This window comes from Triticum urartu, chromosome 2 (assembly GCF_003073215.2).
Source record: "Triticum urartu cultivar G1812 chromosome 2, Tu2.1, whole genome shotgun sequence".
Lineage (NCBI taxonomy): Eukaryota > Viridiplantae > Streptophyta > Magnoliopsida > Poales > Poaceae > Triticum > Triticum urartu.
In genome coordinates, this window is record NC_053023.1 from 653,160,712 (window position 1) to 653,177,552 (window position 16,841).

General features: G+C 48.1%; 2 protein-coding genes across 2 annotated transcripts; both read left to right on the plus strand.

Moving 5' to 3' along the window:
* The first annotated feature begins 764 nt into the window (after positions 1-764).
* LOC125539458 (uncharacterized protein At4g15545) lies at positions 765-3,738 on the plus strand. The gene is made up of 9 exons (XM_048702913.1): positions 765-1,211; positions 1,288-1,356; positions 2,255-2,308; positions 2,417-2,492; positions 2,583-2,651; positions 2,749-2,991; positions 3,076-3,118; positions 3,187-3,265; positions 3,362-3,738. The coding sequence occupies exons 1-9, from the start codon at positions 942-944 to the stop codon at positions 3,452-3,454; spliced, it is 996 nt and encodes a 331-aa protein (XP_048558870.1). The 5' UTR covers positions 765-941; the 3' UTR covers positions 3,455-3,738.
* Positions 3,739-3,934: 196 nt separating this feature from the next.
* On the plus strand, positions 3,935-5,862 carry LOC125539457 (UPF0481 protein At3g47200-like). Its single transcript, XM_048702912.1, has one exon. It carries the CDS (start codon positions 4,220-4,222, stop codon positions 5,771-5,773), a length of 1,554 nt encoding a protein of 517 aa, XP_048558869.1. The 5' UTR covers positions 3,935-4,219; the 3' UTR covers positions 5,774-5,862.
* Positions 5,863-16,841: the final 10,979 nt, after the last annotated feature.

Consider the following 16,841-nt stretch of genomic DNA (forward strand, 5'->3'; position numbering starts at 1 on the left):
CTACAAAAATGTCGTCCATATGAATATGCATTTTTGCGGTGAGGGAGAACAACAAGAAGGAGAGGTACAAGCTCATGTTGAATACACAAAAGAAGTGGAAGGATGGGGATCGAGAGAGGACGGAGAAGAAGCTGAAAAGTGAGAGGGAGAAGATCCAGTTGGAGAAGCAAGAGACGGCAATCAAATGGGAGCTCAAGAAGGCCAAGACATTTGGATAGATTGAGCTCGAGAAAGAGAGGTTGCAAATCGCACGGGACGCGGAGGATGCGAATATTATATTGATGGGCGAAAGCCTCTTGGATAAGCATGCCAAGAAGTGGCTTGAGAAGAAGAAGAAAAAGATCAACGAGTATAGGGACTACGAGACGGCGAGGGCGACTATGGCAGCAACGGGGCATGCAACAAGGATGCAGGCGAAGAAAAGGATGCAGGCGCACCCGCGGCCGTATATTTGGCCTGATTTTCCAGATCTGTGAATGCTCTGACCATTCAATCACATATTAATTTACATAACCGTATCATTTTCCTATGAGCCTTTTCCTACCAGCCCTTATTTATCTTGTGGGTGCGACTGTATATGCCACTAGCAGAAGACCAAAAAGACAACAAAGAAAAGTTCATTAAACCTTTTTAGAAAGTAGCGTGAATACAAAATTTTAGGAAGAAAAATGGACAAAAGAAAAGGAAGCCAAGACAAAGCAAACATGGAAACCGTGCGCGGCATGGAAAAATGAGTTGGAGCTCCAACAGTATACAGCTGCCAATCCACATCACATCCCAAAGACAAATATACTCCTACTAAAAAATTGGAAGGAAAGAACGCATCGTTAGAAAATTTCCAGTCCTGCCCCTCCCCGGCGCCGGCGACGACCGCCGCAGCCGCCACCTCCCCCAGGAGCGCCGGCGTTGCCCGTCCGCACCCGGCGGCGGCGGAGGCAGCGATGGCGAGGCAGGAGGCGGCGGGGGCGGCCACGGGGGTGGACTTCCACCTGCCTGACGAGATCCTGGCCGTGATCCCCACCGACCCGTACGAGCAGCTGGACGTCGCGCGCAAGATCACCTCCATGGCCATCGCGTCCCGCGTCTCCCGCCTCGAGGCCGACGTCGCGCGCCTCCGCAGGGACCTCGCCGACCGCGACCGCGGCGAGGCCGACCTCCGCGCCCGCCTCGCCGACTCCGACGCCCGCCTCCTCGCCGCGCTCGACGAGAACGTGCGCTCCTGTCGCCGGACACGTTTGTCCCCCGTGAAATTCAGATTTGTGCTTAGCCTGTCGTGCTTGATTGCAGGCGAAGCTGGTGAAGGAGAGGGACACGCTCGCCCTGACGGCCAAGAAGCTGTCGAGGAACTTGGCAAAGGTGCGATTTCCCATTTTTTGTATATATCTTTTAGCTCCGATCTTGGTGGGATTTCTCTGATTTCTCACTAGGATTTTTCATTCTTAGAGTGTATTTGTTTGTGGAACCTGTTAATTTTGATTAGAAGCGTGGATTTTAGACTTGTAGTGTCTATTTAGTACAAACCTAGACTAAAGACGTGTCATGTTAGTTTAATTTGCCTGTTTATGGTTTGATGTGGCTTCCAATGCCCATGATTGTTGGCCATTGGCGAAGGTGGAGTCTGAACACTCAGCATCTCATGAAATTGGATGGAATTTGTCTTTCCACTGCTGACTGCACTTTCACAAATTTCTGTAAGTTTTAGTGTCACTCTGATGGAAGTTAAAGCTTTTGTTTGACTTATTATCAAGGTTGCATAATGGAAATTTCACAGCTTCAATCAGCTTAGGCTGGACTACGAAATCCTGATTGCAAGTCCTGTTAGTTTTGTCAATTTCAGTGTTGCAAACGATTCGGTACAGTTTTACTTGTATTGGGGCTTCAACTAAAAACAGGCCATTAAGCGATAAGGTGATGTGGCTGGCAGACTAACTTGACTTCGTTGTGCTCATAGTGAACCCTGTGATGGATAGATAATTTTGAAACAAAGAAATTTAGAAGACCGAGATACTAAACCAGATTTGTGGTGATTGGTTTGAAAGAAAGAAAACAAGATCCGTGACTGATGAATGCTTTACTGTCGGTTACACAAATCTGTAACTATTGTCTCCATTCATCTCAATGCTTGGTATGAGCTTACAAGGGAATGCTAATTACCGTTAACTTGATCATAACTCTAATTATCCAAATCAACATCAACATGAATTTTTTTTGCTTGCTAGTTGACGAATTACTGAAGAACTTTTGTTCTTCGCAGTTAGAGGCATTTAAGAAGCAGTTGATGAAATCTCTGAGTGAAGATAATTTACTGGTGAGTATTATCAACCAATATGGTCTTTCCCACTTACTCAGATATTTCTAGTTTCGGTTGTGCTGGTCTTGATTGGTGACAAGTAATGTTACCTGCAAAACTTCACAGCAATTGTCAGAAACAGGTGAAGATCGTGATGTAGATGCAGAAAATAGTGGGACCGCTCGGAGTCCTTCCTGGAAAGGTGCTGCTCAACCTCAAAAGTTCGAAAACTTCTGTTTAGACAAAGTTTGTGTCTTTCCCTTGATTTCATATTGAATATTTGAATGGACAGATGAAGTTTCAAGCAGTCACACCTCTTCAAATACTTCCAGCAGATCTACAATCACCGAATCAGCCCAAGGTGTCATTAGTTAACTCTTACTGTTGAACAACTAAATCATAACAAATATTACATTTTTTTTCCGACTGTCAGTTGCTTACTATGGAAGTATTTACAGGATACCAGTTCTCAATCACACCATATGTAGCCCCCCAAATAACTCCTGGTTCAACACCAATTATTTCATCCTCTAGTGGTTCCCCACTAGCATATTCAACTGGTCCATCCACTCCGAAGTTCTATTCTGGTCCAACATCGCCTACAAGATCACGTTCTGAAGACCAATCGGCATTTTCATCATGGAATGGATCAAGTCATCAGTATTCAGCCCCTGTCTCTCCTCAACGCCGCTCATTTACAGGTCTTACACAGTGGATTATCAATGGGGGTCTGCTATATTCATTTAGGATAGTTCCTTAACATGTTTGTTCTTTTATATTTCCAGGGCGACCTCGTATAGATGGAAAGGAATTCTTCCGACAAGCACGGTTGGTCACTATGCTGTCTACTCTCTTTAGTTTGTTCATACTATAACACTTGTGGGTACAAATACCAGGACACGACTATCTTATGAGCAATTTGGAGCATTCTTGGCAAATATTAAGGAATTTAATGCACAGAAACAATCGCGAGAGGTAGCACGGTTCACCAGTATTTATAACCTCTCAGTTCATTAGTATATCCACAAAAAACATGTAATGTGATGATTTCTACTTGATCAATTTCTACAGGACACCTTGTCAAAAGCAGAGGAGATTTTTGGAACAGAGCACAAAGACTTATACATTTCTTTCCAGAATATGCTTAACCGCAACCAATCGTGAACCTGTCATAGGCTGCCGTATTTCTTCTTTTGAACAAGCTGGTTTAGTTCATCGGCATGTCTCTTCCGTCTAAACGACGGTACCATTCTGCTGGGGTAATAATTCCTATGCCAGGTCATCTGTTTCCAAGAGAGCGTGTATCGTTGGAGTTCTCGATGATCACAAGATCATATTCTTAGAAATCTGTGCATAGGCCATTGTAGTTTTGGTGCGGCCATCCTCAATAACATGATGTAAATGGGTATGGTCATGCATGCATTTCAACAAGGAAAAGTTTCTTTTCTTTTTGCGAACAAGTGGAAGTTGAGACTTGTCAGATATATTGGTCTGTGTAATTGACTTGTGAATTGAAGCTCGTTTTCAGCACCTCCTGTCTTTCCTACTGCACACTCAGCCTGCAGATTCGTTAAGGCGTGCACATCATCATGACATTATAAAAGCCTAATACTATGTTAATCATGGATCCAAAGTTGAAAAGGTTCCTCCAGGTTGTGTTGCATTGCACGTCGAAAAAGTCGAAAGGTTTCCTCTGTACATTATGCAATCCGCATATTATTACGATGAATAGACCTTGTGGTTGGTCTATAAAGAGGACGAATAGACCTTGTTCTTCTCTCTTCATTCTCTGGTAGTTCGGCCATTTTGTATTTGTTAACTGATGCAGTCTTTTGCTTCTCAACTCTTGTTCTTCTCTCTTCATTCTCTGGTAGTTCGGCCATTTTGTATTTGTTACGTAGATTCCAGTAGTTCTCTTAGGTTGTTGACATGCAGCAAGTACCTTGGGAGTATCAGCTGGCCGTGGCCGATTACTGGAATGGGGGTCCGGCGGCCATGGAGCCAGCAGCTACTGCATGGGTTCCTGGCCTCCCTCTGGAGATGACAGTCGCTGCTCCTGCTGCTAGCCACGGTGATCTGGCCGTCAGCTCCAGCGGACGGCAGCACCAGCACCAGCTGGTCATGGTGGAGAGCACCACTGACAATCACCATGGCCGGTACGAATGGAGCGGTCCGGTGGAGGCGTTCGAGGAAGCAGCGCGGGCGTTCGAGGACAAGCTCGGCATGGCGGAGACGAAGATCCACCTGTTCCCGGCGAGCATGGTGGACCTCGCCGAGCGCTACGCCGCGCCCAGGACCGTCTCCATCGGCCCCTACCACCACGGCCTGAGCCCCGCCGTCCTGCAGATGGAGAGCACCAAGCACGTGGCCTCCTGGCACTTCGTCAGGGCCTCGGGCCGCTCCGTCGAGGAGGTGTACGCCGCGGTCTGCGCCGTCGCCGACGAGGCCCGCGGCTGCTACGACGAGGGCAGGGTGCGGGGTCTCGCTGACGACGACTTCAAGCCCATGATGTTCTTCGACGGCTGCTTCCTGCTGCAGTACCTGCTGTTCGCGTGCACGGACGGCGACGACGACGACGACGAGGAGGGGATGGCAGTAGACCCGGCGCTGAGGAGCGCCTTCAGCTCCGACTCCGACCGCATCTTCTCCGACGTCGTGCTGCTCGAGAACCAGCTCCCGTGGGTGGTGGTCGAGACGCTCATGAGCTTCGTGACCGCGCCCGGCCTGGACCTGCCGAAGCTCGTCGGACGCGTGAAAGGCTCCCTGCAGGCCCGGCAGGCCCTCGGCGAGAAACCTCCCGCGTGGGACAGCAGCTACACGCCGCCGCACCTCCTCGGCCTCCTGCGGCACTACATCGTCGGAACCGGCACCAAGCTCTCGTCCGACTCCTCCTCCCGCGGCCTATCCGAGAAGGCCGAGAAGGTGTCCATCTCCGTGAGCGCCGTGGAGCTCGCGGAGATGGGCATCCAGCTGACGGCCACCAAGACGGGGGCGGAGCTGAAGGAGATGGGCGTCAAGAAGGGGTTGCTCTCCGGCGAGCTCTTCCTGGCGCCGCTGTCCCTGGACGACGCGAACGCGGGGTTCCTCGTCAACATGGCGGCGCTGGAGCTGTGCACGACTCCGGACTTCTACGAGGCCGACGAGGAGCGGTCCACCGTGTGCTCGTACCTCTGCCTGCTGGGCATGGTGACGGACCGCGTGGAGGACGTGCAGGAGCTGCGCACGAATCACATCTTGCAGGGGGGAGCGGGGCTGACCAACGAGGACGCTCTCCGCCTCTTCATCAGCCTGGAGAAGCACCTGCGGCCCGGGAGATGCTACGTCCGCACCATGCTGGCCATCGAGAACTACAGGGTCCATAGGCCGGTGCGCACCATAGTGTACAGGTTTGGCTACAAGAACATGAAGACTATCGTCACCGTGCTGACCATCGTTGGCGCACTTGTCGGTTTACTCCAGGCAGTCAAGCCTAAAAGTAACTAAAGTAGTGATCTAAACGCTTTTATAAAAGTTTACAGAGGAAGTATTAAGTTGTAAGGGCATCACGGCCTAATTAAGTGATCATTAAATCAGACGCGCCTAAAATCTATCTGTTTGTGGAAATGCATGAGAATTCCAGCGCGCCCTGTGACGGAGGGAGTACTAGTTGTATGGTAGTTGTTGGTAAAATTTACCACACAATTAAGACGTTGTTTAAATAAATTACATAAATTGAGTAGTTTTAATCAAAACTTTTGTAAAACAGAACAGAATGTGCCAGCATTATGAGATGAAAGGAGTACATGGCTTAGGGCCCGTTCGGAAGCTCTCTCGCTTCCCGCTTCTTCGGAAGCTGGCCGAACGCTTCGGCTCCGCGGAGCCAGCTTCAAGAAGCGGAGGCGGCCTCCAGTGCAAATTTGAGAAGCTGCCCAAGCCCAGCTCCCAGCTTCCAGCAGAGGAGAAGTTCAGCTTAATTACTAGGAATGCCACCGCCAAGTCAAGAAAACGATTCGTTTTGCTGCCGCATGTGGAGAGCCAGCGAACCAGTGCCCTCGCAGGGTGGGGTCCCCTCCTCTCTGGTCCACGTTGACGGAAAAGAGAGTTGCCGCTGCTGCCGAACACTCATTTCTCTCCCGTGAGAAGCTGGCTGACCGAGAAGACCGAGAAGCTGGCCACTGGCGGAAGCGAGAGAGCTTCCGAACGGGCCCTTAGTCGTAGGTGTTCGTCATGAGTGGGAGCTAGCACTACAGCGGGGAGTGTGACAAGCAACCAAGGGGCGGCCGGTGTCAAACTAAAAGTGAAACATGTATGAAAACATATGCGACTCGCAACATAAATTGTCAATTCCACCAACCCTAAGCACCAGGAGCTGGTTGTTCTTGTTAAAAAAAAAGTACGAGTTTGTGATTGAAATCGGCATAGGTGTTGTTCGTCGCAACTTGTCGGATTAGAAGAACCGCAACGACAAAAAAGTAGCTAGTTCGCCTTCACTATTTTTTGCACGGCACTGGCATTGGCATGGGAGTGGGCCAAGAGGGAGTCGCTGGATGGCCCGTGCTGATGAAAGCTGACACCGATCTGGATTTGGGTGTAGCCGGAGGGAGATGGTAGGTGAGCAGGGCACGGTTCCTCCGGTGATGTTGCCGCCCCTTGCTTGCTTCCGCCATGTGGGGTGCGTGAGAGGAGGTCCGGTCTGTAGGGCGTGGAGGATTGGGGGTGCGGCCGTGTGAATATGGCACCTTCGAGGAGGCCGCGGTGGAGGTGAGCTTGCTGAGGTGGCTCCGCCATTGAGCACTACCAACAACCATGTGCTTATGTGCCAAAGCATATACATGAGGTCCTAAACTAACCGAGCAATGTTATGCTTGATGATGACCACAACTCATTGCATTTGAAAAAAAAATTAAACTAGACCGACGAGCAACGTGATCCACAACTTTGTTAATTAATTCCTCGATCATGGTGTGCTTTTAGTATTCGATCGAGCAGCAATGGATATATATACCTCGTATCCCTTTTTCAAACTTTCCAACAAAGCTGAACCTCCAGTGTGGCCTTAGACCCTTAGATATGTATCAAGATAAAAGCACCACCTTTATGCTCGACCGTGCCTTCTCTTTTCGATGTAAGTTGCGCGTGAAGGAATCTCTTTTCGTTAGTAATTGTGAACTCATAATGCAATCACACCCATTGCCCACTCCATCTCACGTTTGGACATGCATGTTGTCACGTTAATTGGGACAATCAGTCACTATCCCACACAATGTGCATCAAATTGACAATCTACTGGTAGTTGGATGTTTAGGAGTGTGGTTGCACTCGTAGCTCATCAATAATTAATCAAACCCTAGGTTTGCATCACACGCTGAACTGAACCGGTTGCTTAGTTGCGATGCTTACAAGAATGAAGTCCATAAGGTAAATGATGAGCTGAATGAATTGTTATACAAAAAAGAAATGCTATGCCTGCAGATGTCACGTATTACTTGGCTTCGTGAGGGTGATCACGATACGAAGTTCTTTCACAAAAAAGCTATGTAGTGGGCTAAGAAAAATAAAATCACCAAGCTCAAGGATGACAATGGTACGTGGGTTACATCTTCGACGGAACTAAAAGCCAGGGCAACCGGGCATTTTTAGGACCTTTTCACTTGTGATCCTATAGTCTCAACCCGGAAAAGATAGTGCAACTATCCGAGAAAAAAGTGACACTCAAGATGAATGAGGAATTATGTCGGGAGTTCTCTGAGAAGGAGATATCCGATGCTTTGTTTCAGATAGGGCTGCTCAAGGCACCAGGCACCGATGGTTTTCCGGCCAAATTTTATCAACGCAAGTGGGGATTATTGAAGGAGAAAGTGGTGCCCGTGGTGCATAATTTTTTTGCTACTGGTTGTATGCCGGCTAATGTTAATCACACTGCCATTGTCTTAATCCCCAATGTGGATCAACCGGCCACTCTCAAGGAATTCCTCCATATCAGTCTATGTATGTAGCTATATAAGGTGATTGCAAAATGCCTCGCAAACAGATTGAGGCCAATTCTGTGTGACATCATTTCAGTGAACCAAAGTGCATTTGTGTCTGGTAGCTTAATCACGGATAATGCACTTGTAGCATTTGAGTGCTTTCACTTTATTGAGCAGAATAATAATCCTGGGAAGAACTTTTGTGCTTATAAGATTGATTTGTCAAAGGCTTATGATCGCGTCGATTGGGGCATCTTGGATAAGGTGATGAAAGGCTTAGGTTTCACTCACTGGTGGATGGGTTGGATCATGTCGTGTGTATCCTCGGTGAGTTACTCAGTCAAATTAAATGGAACCTTGCTAGATTCGTTCACCTCGACGCGAGGGTTGCGTCAAGGCGACCCACTCTGTTCATTCATGTTCCTGTTTGTTGCTGATGGGCTCTCGACACTATTGCAAAAGGAAATAACCAACAATAATATCACCCCCCCTTAAGGTGTGTCGCGGAGCTCCGGGTATATCACACATGCTCTTCGCCGATGATACCCTACTTTTCTTCAAAGCAAACACAGTACAGGCTTCCCGGATGCAGCAGGTCATCAACACATATGCACAAGGTACGGGTAAGTTGATAAACTTTGACAAATGCTCACTCAAATCTTGCCCCATTGAGACCCATTATGAGGTAAAGGCTGTTTTGCAAGTCTCACAAGTTGAGTTTGAGCCCGAATATATACCTTGGACTCCCAACACCGAAGGGGAGAATGCACCGAGGCAAGTTCCAAGATGTGCAAGCAAAGATGCTCAAAAGACTTGTGCAATGGGGGGTGGGGGATTGCTCATCGGGAGGTAAGGAGGTGCTTGTGAAAGCGGTGGCCCAGGCTCTCCCAACTTATCTTATGGGTGCATTCAAGCTACCCGACGGCCTATGCGAGGACCTCAGGAAGATGATACGGGATTTCCTACTGGGTGCGAACCAAGGGCTTCAACATACACATTGGGTGGCCTGGGATATCATGCTGCAACCTAAATCTCATGGTGGTCTGGGGTTCAGAGACATGAAACTGTTTAACCAAGCTTTACTTTCTAAGCAGGCCTAGAGATTGATCGAGAATCCTCAGAGTCTATGCGCCCAGGTTCTTAAAGCGAAATATTTCCCTAATGGGTTCTGGGTGGACACGTTTTTTTTACAGGGAACGCCTCCTTGACATGGCAAGTAATTAAGTATGGATTGGAGTTGCTCAATAAAGGTGTTATTTGTCATATTGGCGATGTCTCGAAGGTGCGTATATGGAGGGATCCATGGATCCCACGGGATTAGTCGCACTCCTAATAACGCCAAAACGTCATTGCCGACTCAAGTGGGTCTCGGAGTACAAAAAAATTGCTGGAGCACAAAGAAGTACCTTTGAGATGCTTAGATTTCAAGGATATTTGAAGATAACTAATTTGAAAAAGATCTCGCTAAAAAGAGCAGGACCTTCTTCCGTTGTTTGGAATTCTTCTCCAAAAGAGTATAGAAAATATTGATATAGACCGATAAACAATTTAAATCGGTAACATAAAAACATTGTGAGAGTATTGTGTGTGTGTGACATACCTCAAAAAACTACACAACATCAGAATTGTAGTATCAAAAGGAACAAACATACCCCACCACCAACATTTAGCACAACTATTCACCGCACCACTACCCTGAACATTTGTAAAAATTTCTAATAATATTAATAATAAACACCAGTCTATCCCCATTGCCCTCATTTTCTTTTTTTTCTTCCTCATGGAGCTATGTGCCCTTTCCTTCTTACTATGACACATGCATGACAAATTAGAAGGGAAAAGGCTACACTAAATCTGCAAATTGAGAGCTCTTTGACACCATGATATGTGTCGAGGATGCGGAGATGTCATAGAAGCAACATGAACTCGACAGGAGGATGCGGAGATGTCACATACAAAAAGTTTTTATGCTAATTTGAATTACGATCGAATCTATGAAATCTAAACTTGTTAAATATCCAAGATTGGTCTTTTCCAAAGGTCCTATCGCTAGGAATTCAAATACATAAAAATATAAAAAAATGAAGTTTGATTAAAGAGGTAACAATCATCTAAACGCATGCCTTTTATATGGGTTTAACCACCCTGCACCGGTTCTTTTCCCTTTTGGGGACAACATTCGTCAATCTTTTTTTGGTGCTTTTCCATTTTAGAAACTTCTGGAAATCCATGTGTGACTTTCAGAAAATCATGACCCAACCCTTGGGATTTAAAATTTCAGAAAATTCAACAGAAAATTTGAGGATTTCAAACTTCCAAAAAATCCAGTACTTACTTTCAGGATTCAATCCTTAAGAATGTACTTTCGAAATTAAAAAACTGAAGTTCAATTTAAACTTTCAGAAAAAAAATGAAAACTCAAGTTTCAATTTTTCAAAAATAGAAAATAAACATTAAAAAAATTCAAGAACTTAGGGAAATTTTGAACTTCCATTTTTTGGGGAAACATCATGTAGAAAAATGCCACATAGGTGGGCTCTACACTACGTGTGTGTGTGAGAGAGAGAGCTTATGCCCCCCCCCCCCCCCCCCCCCCCCCCCAATGCTCCACGATAATGGCCCGCGCTCCTAGCATGCTCTCACACGTGGCCCGTCCTTGACGATGCTCGTGATTCGACGATAAGGAGTTAATAAGCTCTCTCACTGTAGCCAACACATGCTAACAAAAATGCACTCTATTCATGGGAGGCATTAATATTTGTATTTGCACTTGATATATATGAGAATGTACTGGAAAATGCCCATATTCATCACCTATCACAAAGGGTGCATGGAGAGCGTATTCCACTCGGTAGGTAGGGGAGTCATTAGAAAATCCTGGTTTGAACTGCCTTGCTACAATTTCATTTTATGATTAATTCCTACACAAATATCTTGTAAATAATGTGATAGATACATATTTTAAGTATTCGGTAGTTTCAGGTATTCATTTGCATCCAACTAAGTTTACATACTACAAAATTGATTCTTCCAATATATTGACCCCGTAAAATATTCACGAACAGCATCAAAAACCAATGAAAGCAAATCAAGTTTTTCCTCAAAAAAAAAAAAGCAAATCAAGTTCGTGCTCACCTTGCAAACGTCGAAACCACTTTTTATTCACCCCTTTTCCTTGAAATGCCCACTGTGAGAGAGCATATACAAGACATTAATTTTGAGCCAGTTTATGTTATTCCTTGATAATAGTTAATCCAATGATCCTAAAGAGTGTTAATGCTTGGGCAGGCACATGTGATGAAGCATTTGATACAAGCAGGTTGCCATCCTCAGAAGACAAGGGGTGGACTGACACCTCTTGAGAACGATGGTATTTATCTAAAAAAGCCACAGACGACTGGGGCTTTTGGCGAAGCAATTGTTCTTAATTGTAGGTTTTTTTTGAAAAGGAGGATAACCCCAGCATCCGCATCAATGCATACAACAATTTTTATTGTTATTCAACAGAGTCTAGCAACATGAATATATGAATCAACCCGAAGCCACCTATTTGGCAAACAAAGTCGCAACACCTACAATCTTAATAATGTGCCCGAACCGTATGAAAACACACTATCTAGTCCGATGGCCTCACTTAATTGCTCCGCGTCGGGCCGAGAGCACCACCCGGTCTGGCAGTCCTACAGAGTGCACCGCATGCGCACACTCTGGATCTACCGCCGCCATCTTCCACCGTCTCATCTTCAGGAGTGATCAACGCATTGACCTTGTCAGGCCCAACTGCCGTCGGCATCACCACGCCGTTAGACAGTGCCACCAGCCGGCGTGTGTCCATCAACCCGCATCCAACGTTGAGACTCCACCGCGCCACCTTGTCAAGACCCGCCGTCTTCGATGCGAGAGATACAACACGCTCCACCTATTGGCCCCTTCAGTCAGTTTCCTGCTCCAAAACAATGCCCCCAAGAGGGAGGTGGAATGACAGAATAATAGTTATGTCAATTGGTGCTCTAACAACGAACTATTGGAAGTCATGGCTAAAGAACACAGGTACCCGGAGAGGAAGATGGGTGAAGCCTGCTGAGGGATGCGTCAAGCTCAATGTTGACGCAACAATTTTGCTCAGAAGATCTTCAATGTGCCGTCACTGCAATTCTTGAGGATGACAAGGGTAGTTTTATTGCTGCTTCAAATGACTACATCGAGCATGTAGTGAATGCGACAATGGCAGATGCATATGCGCCCAGGAATGGACTTCTTCTAGCCCAACAGCTTGGGATCAGGAACCTGATTGTCAAATCAGATTGTATGGAGGTGATCAATACGATGCATGGGTGGGGGGGGGGGGGGGGGGGTTCTTCAACATGAGTTGCTGCTATCTATGCTAATTGCAATGTTTTATCGATACACTATACTTCAGTTTCTTTTGTCCACTGCCCAAGGGAGATGAATGTTGTCTCTCATGAACTAGCTAGGCTAGCGAGCTCTACACCACCGTCTACGTGGTTTGATGACCCGCCGACATCAATTGGAAGGTGGTCGGTGAATGATGTAACTGTGTTTTGATTTAATAAAGTTCCCAAAGTTTCAAAAATAATATCTTGAAGCCTTGAATAATAACAAATTGTGTATGCTCTCGCTGACACAAGATTGACAGAACACACCATTATATATATTGACTGATTGACTGCCTTAAAAAAATTTGGTATTGCATGGTAGAAATAGTTGTTTTTCAGATAATGTCCCAGATATACATTGATTCTCGTTAAAACCCGAGAGATGATTTGTGGTACGCAAGTGCGGGGGCACACATGTCCCTGGTCCCGCTTTTTATTTTGGCTTTAGATTTTCACAGTTATATCTTTTAAACGAAAATTCCAAATTAAATTCTGCTTTCATTATCGTGTTCCTCATGACCAGCGGTTTCAAATAAGATCCATTTTAAATATATTTTGATGACTTTAAAAAAATGTTAAGTTTCAATGTTGAAACTTAGTTCGAGCGACCGATAAAAATCAACTATTTTGTGTCTAAGACCGATAGAAAAAATGCTTGAAATTATATCTCTGAAATTGGTTAAACTTGGCAGTTTAAGATGCAAAAGCCGAAGTTTCATTGTTGAAACTTAAAACTTTTTGAGTGATATTCTTTTTCATTGTGCTCTCGTGCGGGATTAGACTATTGCGTGAATCACGAGACAAAACGAGCGGGCGGCAGGACTTGGCAGGAGTCTCGTGCCCCTAAGCATTTCCAGTTAAAACCTACTATACCAGTTCTTGTAGTGGCGAAAAAATCACTTCAACCCTTTCTTCTGCGGGCGATGCTTTTACTGAACAGTAGAGCAGTATCTGCGATTGACCGATTTGAAAAGGCCGGCGTTGCAACTTGCACTGCTGACTGCTTTTCGATTCACCAATAGTAAGTTGAAGGACCATAATTTGTGCTGGCTCAGTTCATGCACTTTACAACATGATGAGGAATGCACTCAGAGTACCTCTGTTCTTGTCTTGCGTCGTATGGGGTTTCCTGTGAGGCGCCATTGTTCTGTACAGTGTTGATGGATGGAATCCTGCTTGTCGAGTCGGGTTTGGACGCCGGGCGTCCATTGGTGAACTTACAAACCGAATCTGAGTCGGAGATATAGTATATGATAGTAGTTTTTTTTAAAGAAGATATATATGGTAGGTTGACTCGGGCAGGGACACGATCGAGACCTGGCAGATATATATGGTAGGTAGTCTGGCTTCTACTGCGACTTCTGCTTGCCACTCTCGTAACCGACGGAGACATACGATATGTCGACAACCGACGGAAGCGCCCAATCGTGGTCGTCGCCGCAGTGGTCCGACCTCCCGGACGACCTCCTCGGCATGGTCCGCCTCAGGCTTGCCTCCCCGCACGACCGCGTGCGCCTCGCCGCCGTCTGCAAGGTGTGGCGCGCCGCCATGTCGCGGCTCCCAGCGCCACCGCCCGTCCCGCTGCTGCTCCTGTCGCCGTGCAAGGCCCGGACGGGAACGCAACTCGTAGGGACGAAGCACCTGTGCGGCCCCGACGACAGCTGGGTCGTGCGCGTTCCAGGCAAGGCAGACGGCAAGTTGTTCGTCGGCTCACACGAAGGCGGCTGGGTCGCTGCGGTCGACTGGAGAACGCTCGTCATCGTGAATCTCTTCTCTGATGCGGAGGTGGTGGAGGCCTCCCCAATACGCTCGCCTAAACTAGAACACATCGCGCCAAACTGTCATCGAAAAATCATCTTCTCCGAAGACCCCACCTCTAGCAGCTGCATCCTTGCTGCCATCCCTCACTGGTTGTCCTACGTTGCAGTGTGCAAAGTTGGTGGCGATACGAGCGGATGGACCGTAGAAAAAATGGGGGAGAGGACGATTATGGACACCGCATTCTGCAACGGAGAGCTCTATGGTCTTATGTATCCCAATGAGGAGCTGGTTAAATTTGAAATTGACATCAAGGTAGACGGCACGCCGATCATCACATCCAACCACACGCTGGCCGTTGAAAGGCGCAACCGTTACCAGTCGTTCCCGGGCTACCTCATCGAGCTACACGGCAAGCCATCTATGGCGATACGACATTGTTGGTTGCCAACCGAGAGCCTTTCTTTAAGGTCTTCACACTTGTCGACACCGGAAACGATGAGGGCTACATGTACAAGTGGGCAGAAGTGATGAGTTTTGGTGACCACGCCTTGTTCTTCGGGCTGAATTCGTCTAAAGCGGTGCACGTGACAGACAAACATCATGGTGTGAAGAGAAATCATATCTACTACTCCACAAAAAAAGAATGTTGGCCAAAAAATGAGTTGCCTGATGATATATTGTACTCTGTAATAACAAACGACGACGAGCACATGTATTGCAGGGAAGATGAAAGCATTGGCGATGGTGTGGAGAGAACAGGATATTACATGGTGGGTTATAAGAATTCTCTCATGTGGCTTTACCCTCCATGCTTGTAGCGTATATATACATGTAAGACTGTTAGGTTATGTTGTCGTTTAATCTTTATGTGTAATTTATATCATAAAGGAGGTGATGGTACACGTACTATTGTCTGCCACAAATCTTCTCAAGCCATTGGATACCGTTAACATCATTTGGCTATCTATCAAGATGATTATATGTGTTAGAAGAGAGGGAGAGATTTGGTGGAATAGTTATTTTATTATATTGCTTGAACCTCGTGGGCATATATATAGGAGTACATGATCATCTTAGAGTACAAGGCAAGGTAGAATAATATCTTGCGCTATCCTAGCTTTCCTAATAATCATGATACTCAACATCCCCCCGCAGTCGACGGTGAGACTGGAGAAGAATCGAAGGCATGCCGACGGACCCCCCCCCCACCCCCACAATCGTAACGGTCGATGCATCGCGGAGGTCGTGGCTGGAGTGGAACCCGGCGAGGTTACTCATGCACGACGGTAGCCCTTTATGTCGTTTTCGAGGTAGACGAGAGCGTAGGGGTGGTGTAGCTGTGGTCGAGGTAGCCGTGCGAAGAATGTCGTGGTCGATGTCATGTCGGGGTGATCGGTGTCGAGGAAGTCGCCGTGGAGCCGCGGGCGCAAGGAGGCGCCGAGTTAGTCATGGGCGCAGTGGTGTCGAGGTAGTGATGCGCCGGAAAGGAGAACGGTGTTGACGAGGCATCGCGCCAGGTGTGCCAAACCCGGGGACACGTCGTAGACGAAGGCACGCGTCGGTGTTGCCAGCACCGGGCATGCGTAGACGAGGGACCTGCAGGAGCTGTACACCATGTCGACGAGTCGGAGGGCCAGTCAGAGAAGAAGGCTCGACGACGGTTGCGGCGTCAATCGGCGCGGGGCCGATGTGGCATGCGGTTGTCGGAGTAGACGAAGTGGTCGGGTAGATGACGGCGACGGGCTGGTACTGGACGAAGACGAATGAGGTGGACGGGCGGCTACGAGGGTAGCAGCGGCGGCAGCTAGGTTAGGAGCGCGGCGGCGATGCTCGAAATAGGCGAGGAACCCGACAACGTGACGAAGACCAGCGTGGACAGTGGCGTTCCTGCACCGAGGGAGATGGCGCGGCGCATACCACGGGAGGTCGACGCGCGGTGACGGCAGGAAGGCCTCGGGGCGGTGCCGGGAACCGCGGGCCGTGGCGCAACAACCCGAAGAGCCAGCGCAGCGGCGGAACGCGGGTCGGTGCAACCGCGGGGACGGCCTCGGGGCGGCGGCGGGGACCGTGTATTGCGACACTACGGCCCGAAGGGGCGACGTAGTGGTGACATGCGAGTCGATGCAGCCACGAGGAGAACCACGGGGCGGCGGCGCTGCGGCCCGACAGGGCGACGTAGCGGCAACCCGTTGCTCGATCCGTGGAGGGACGCTCTGAACTCGAGGACGATCTTCACGGGACCTGCAGAGGCGTGAGCAACCGACGGGCCAGGTCGGTCGCGGGGCTTAGATGAGGCGGATCGCGGCGGCGAGCGGGTGATCAAACCGATTGCGCGCGAGGTTGGGGACGCCGCTCGGTGGAGGTGGTGTGGCGGCAGAGTTCGAGATGAAGCCGATGGTGACGGACGGCGTGGGACGTCGTGCGAAGAAGCGCGTCAGCACCGGC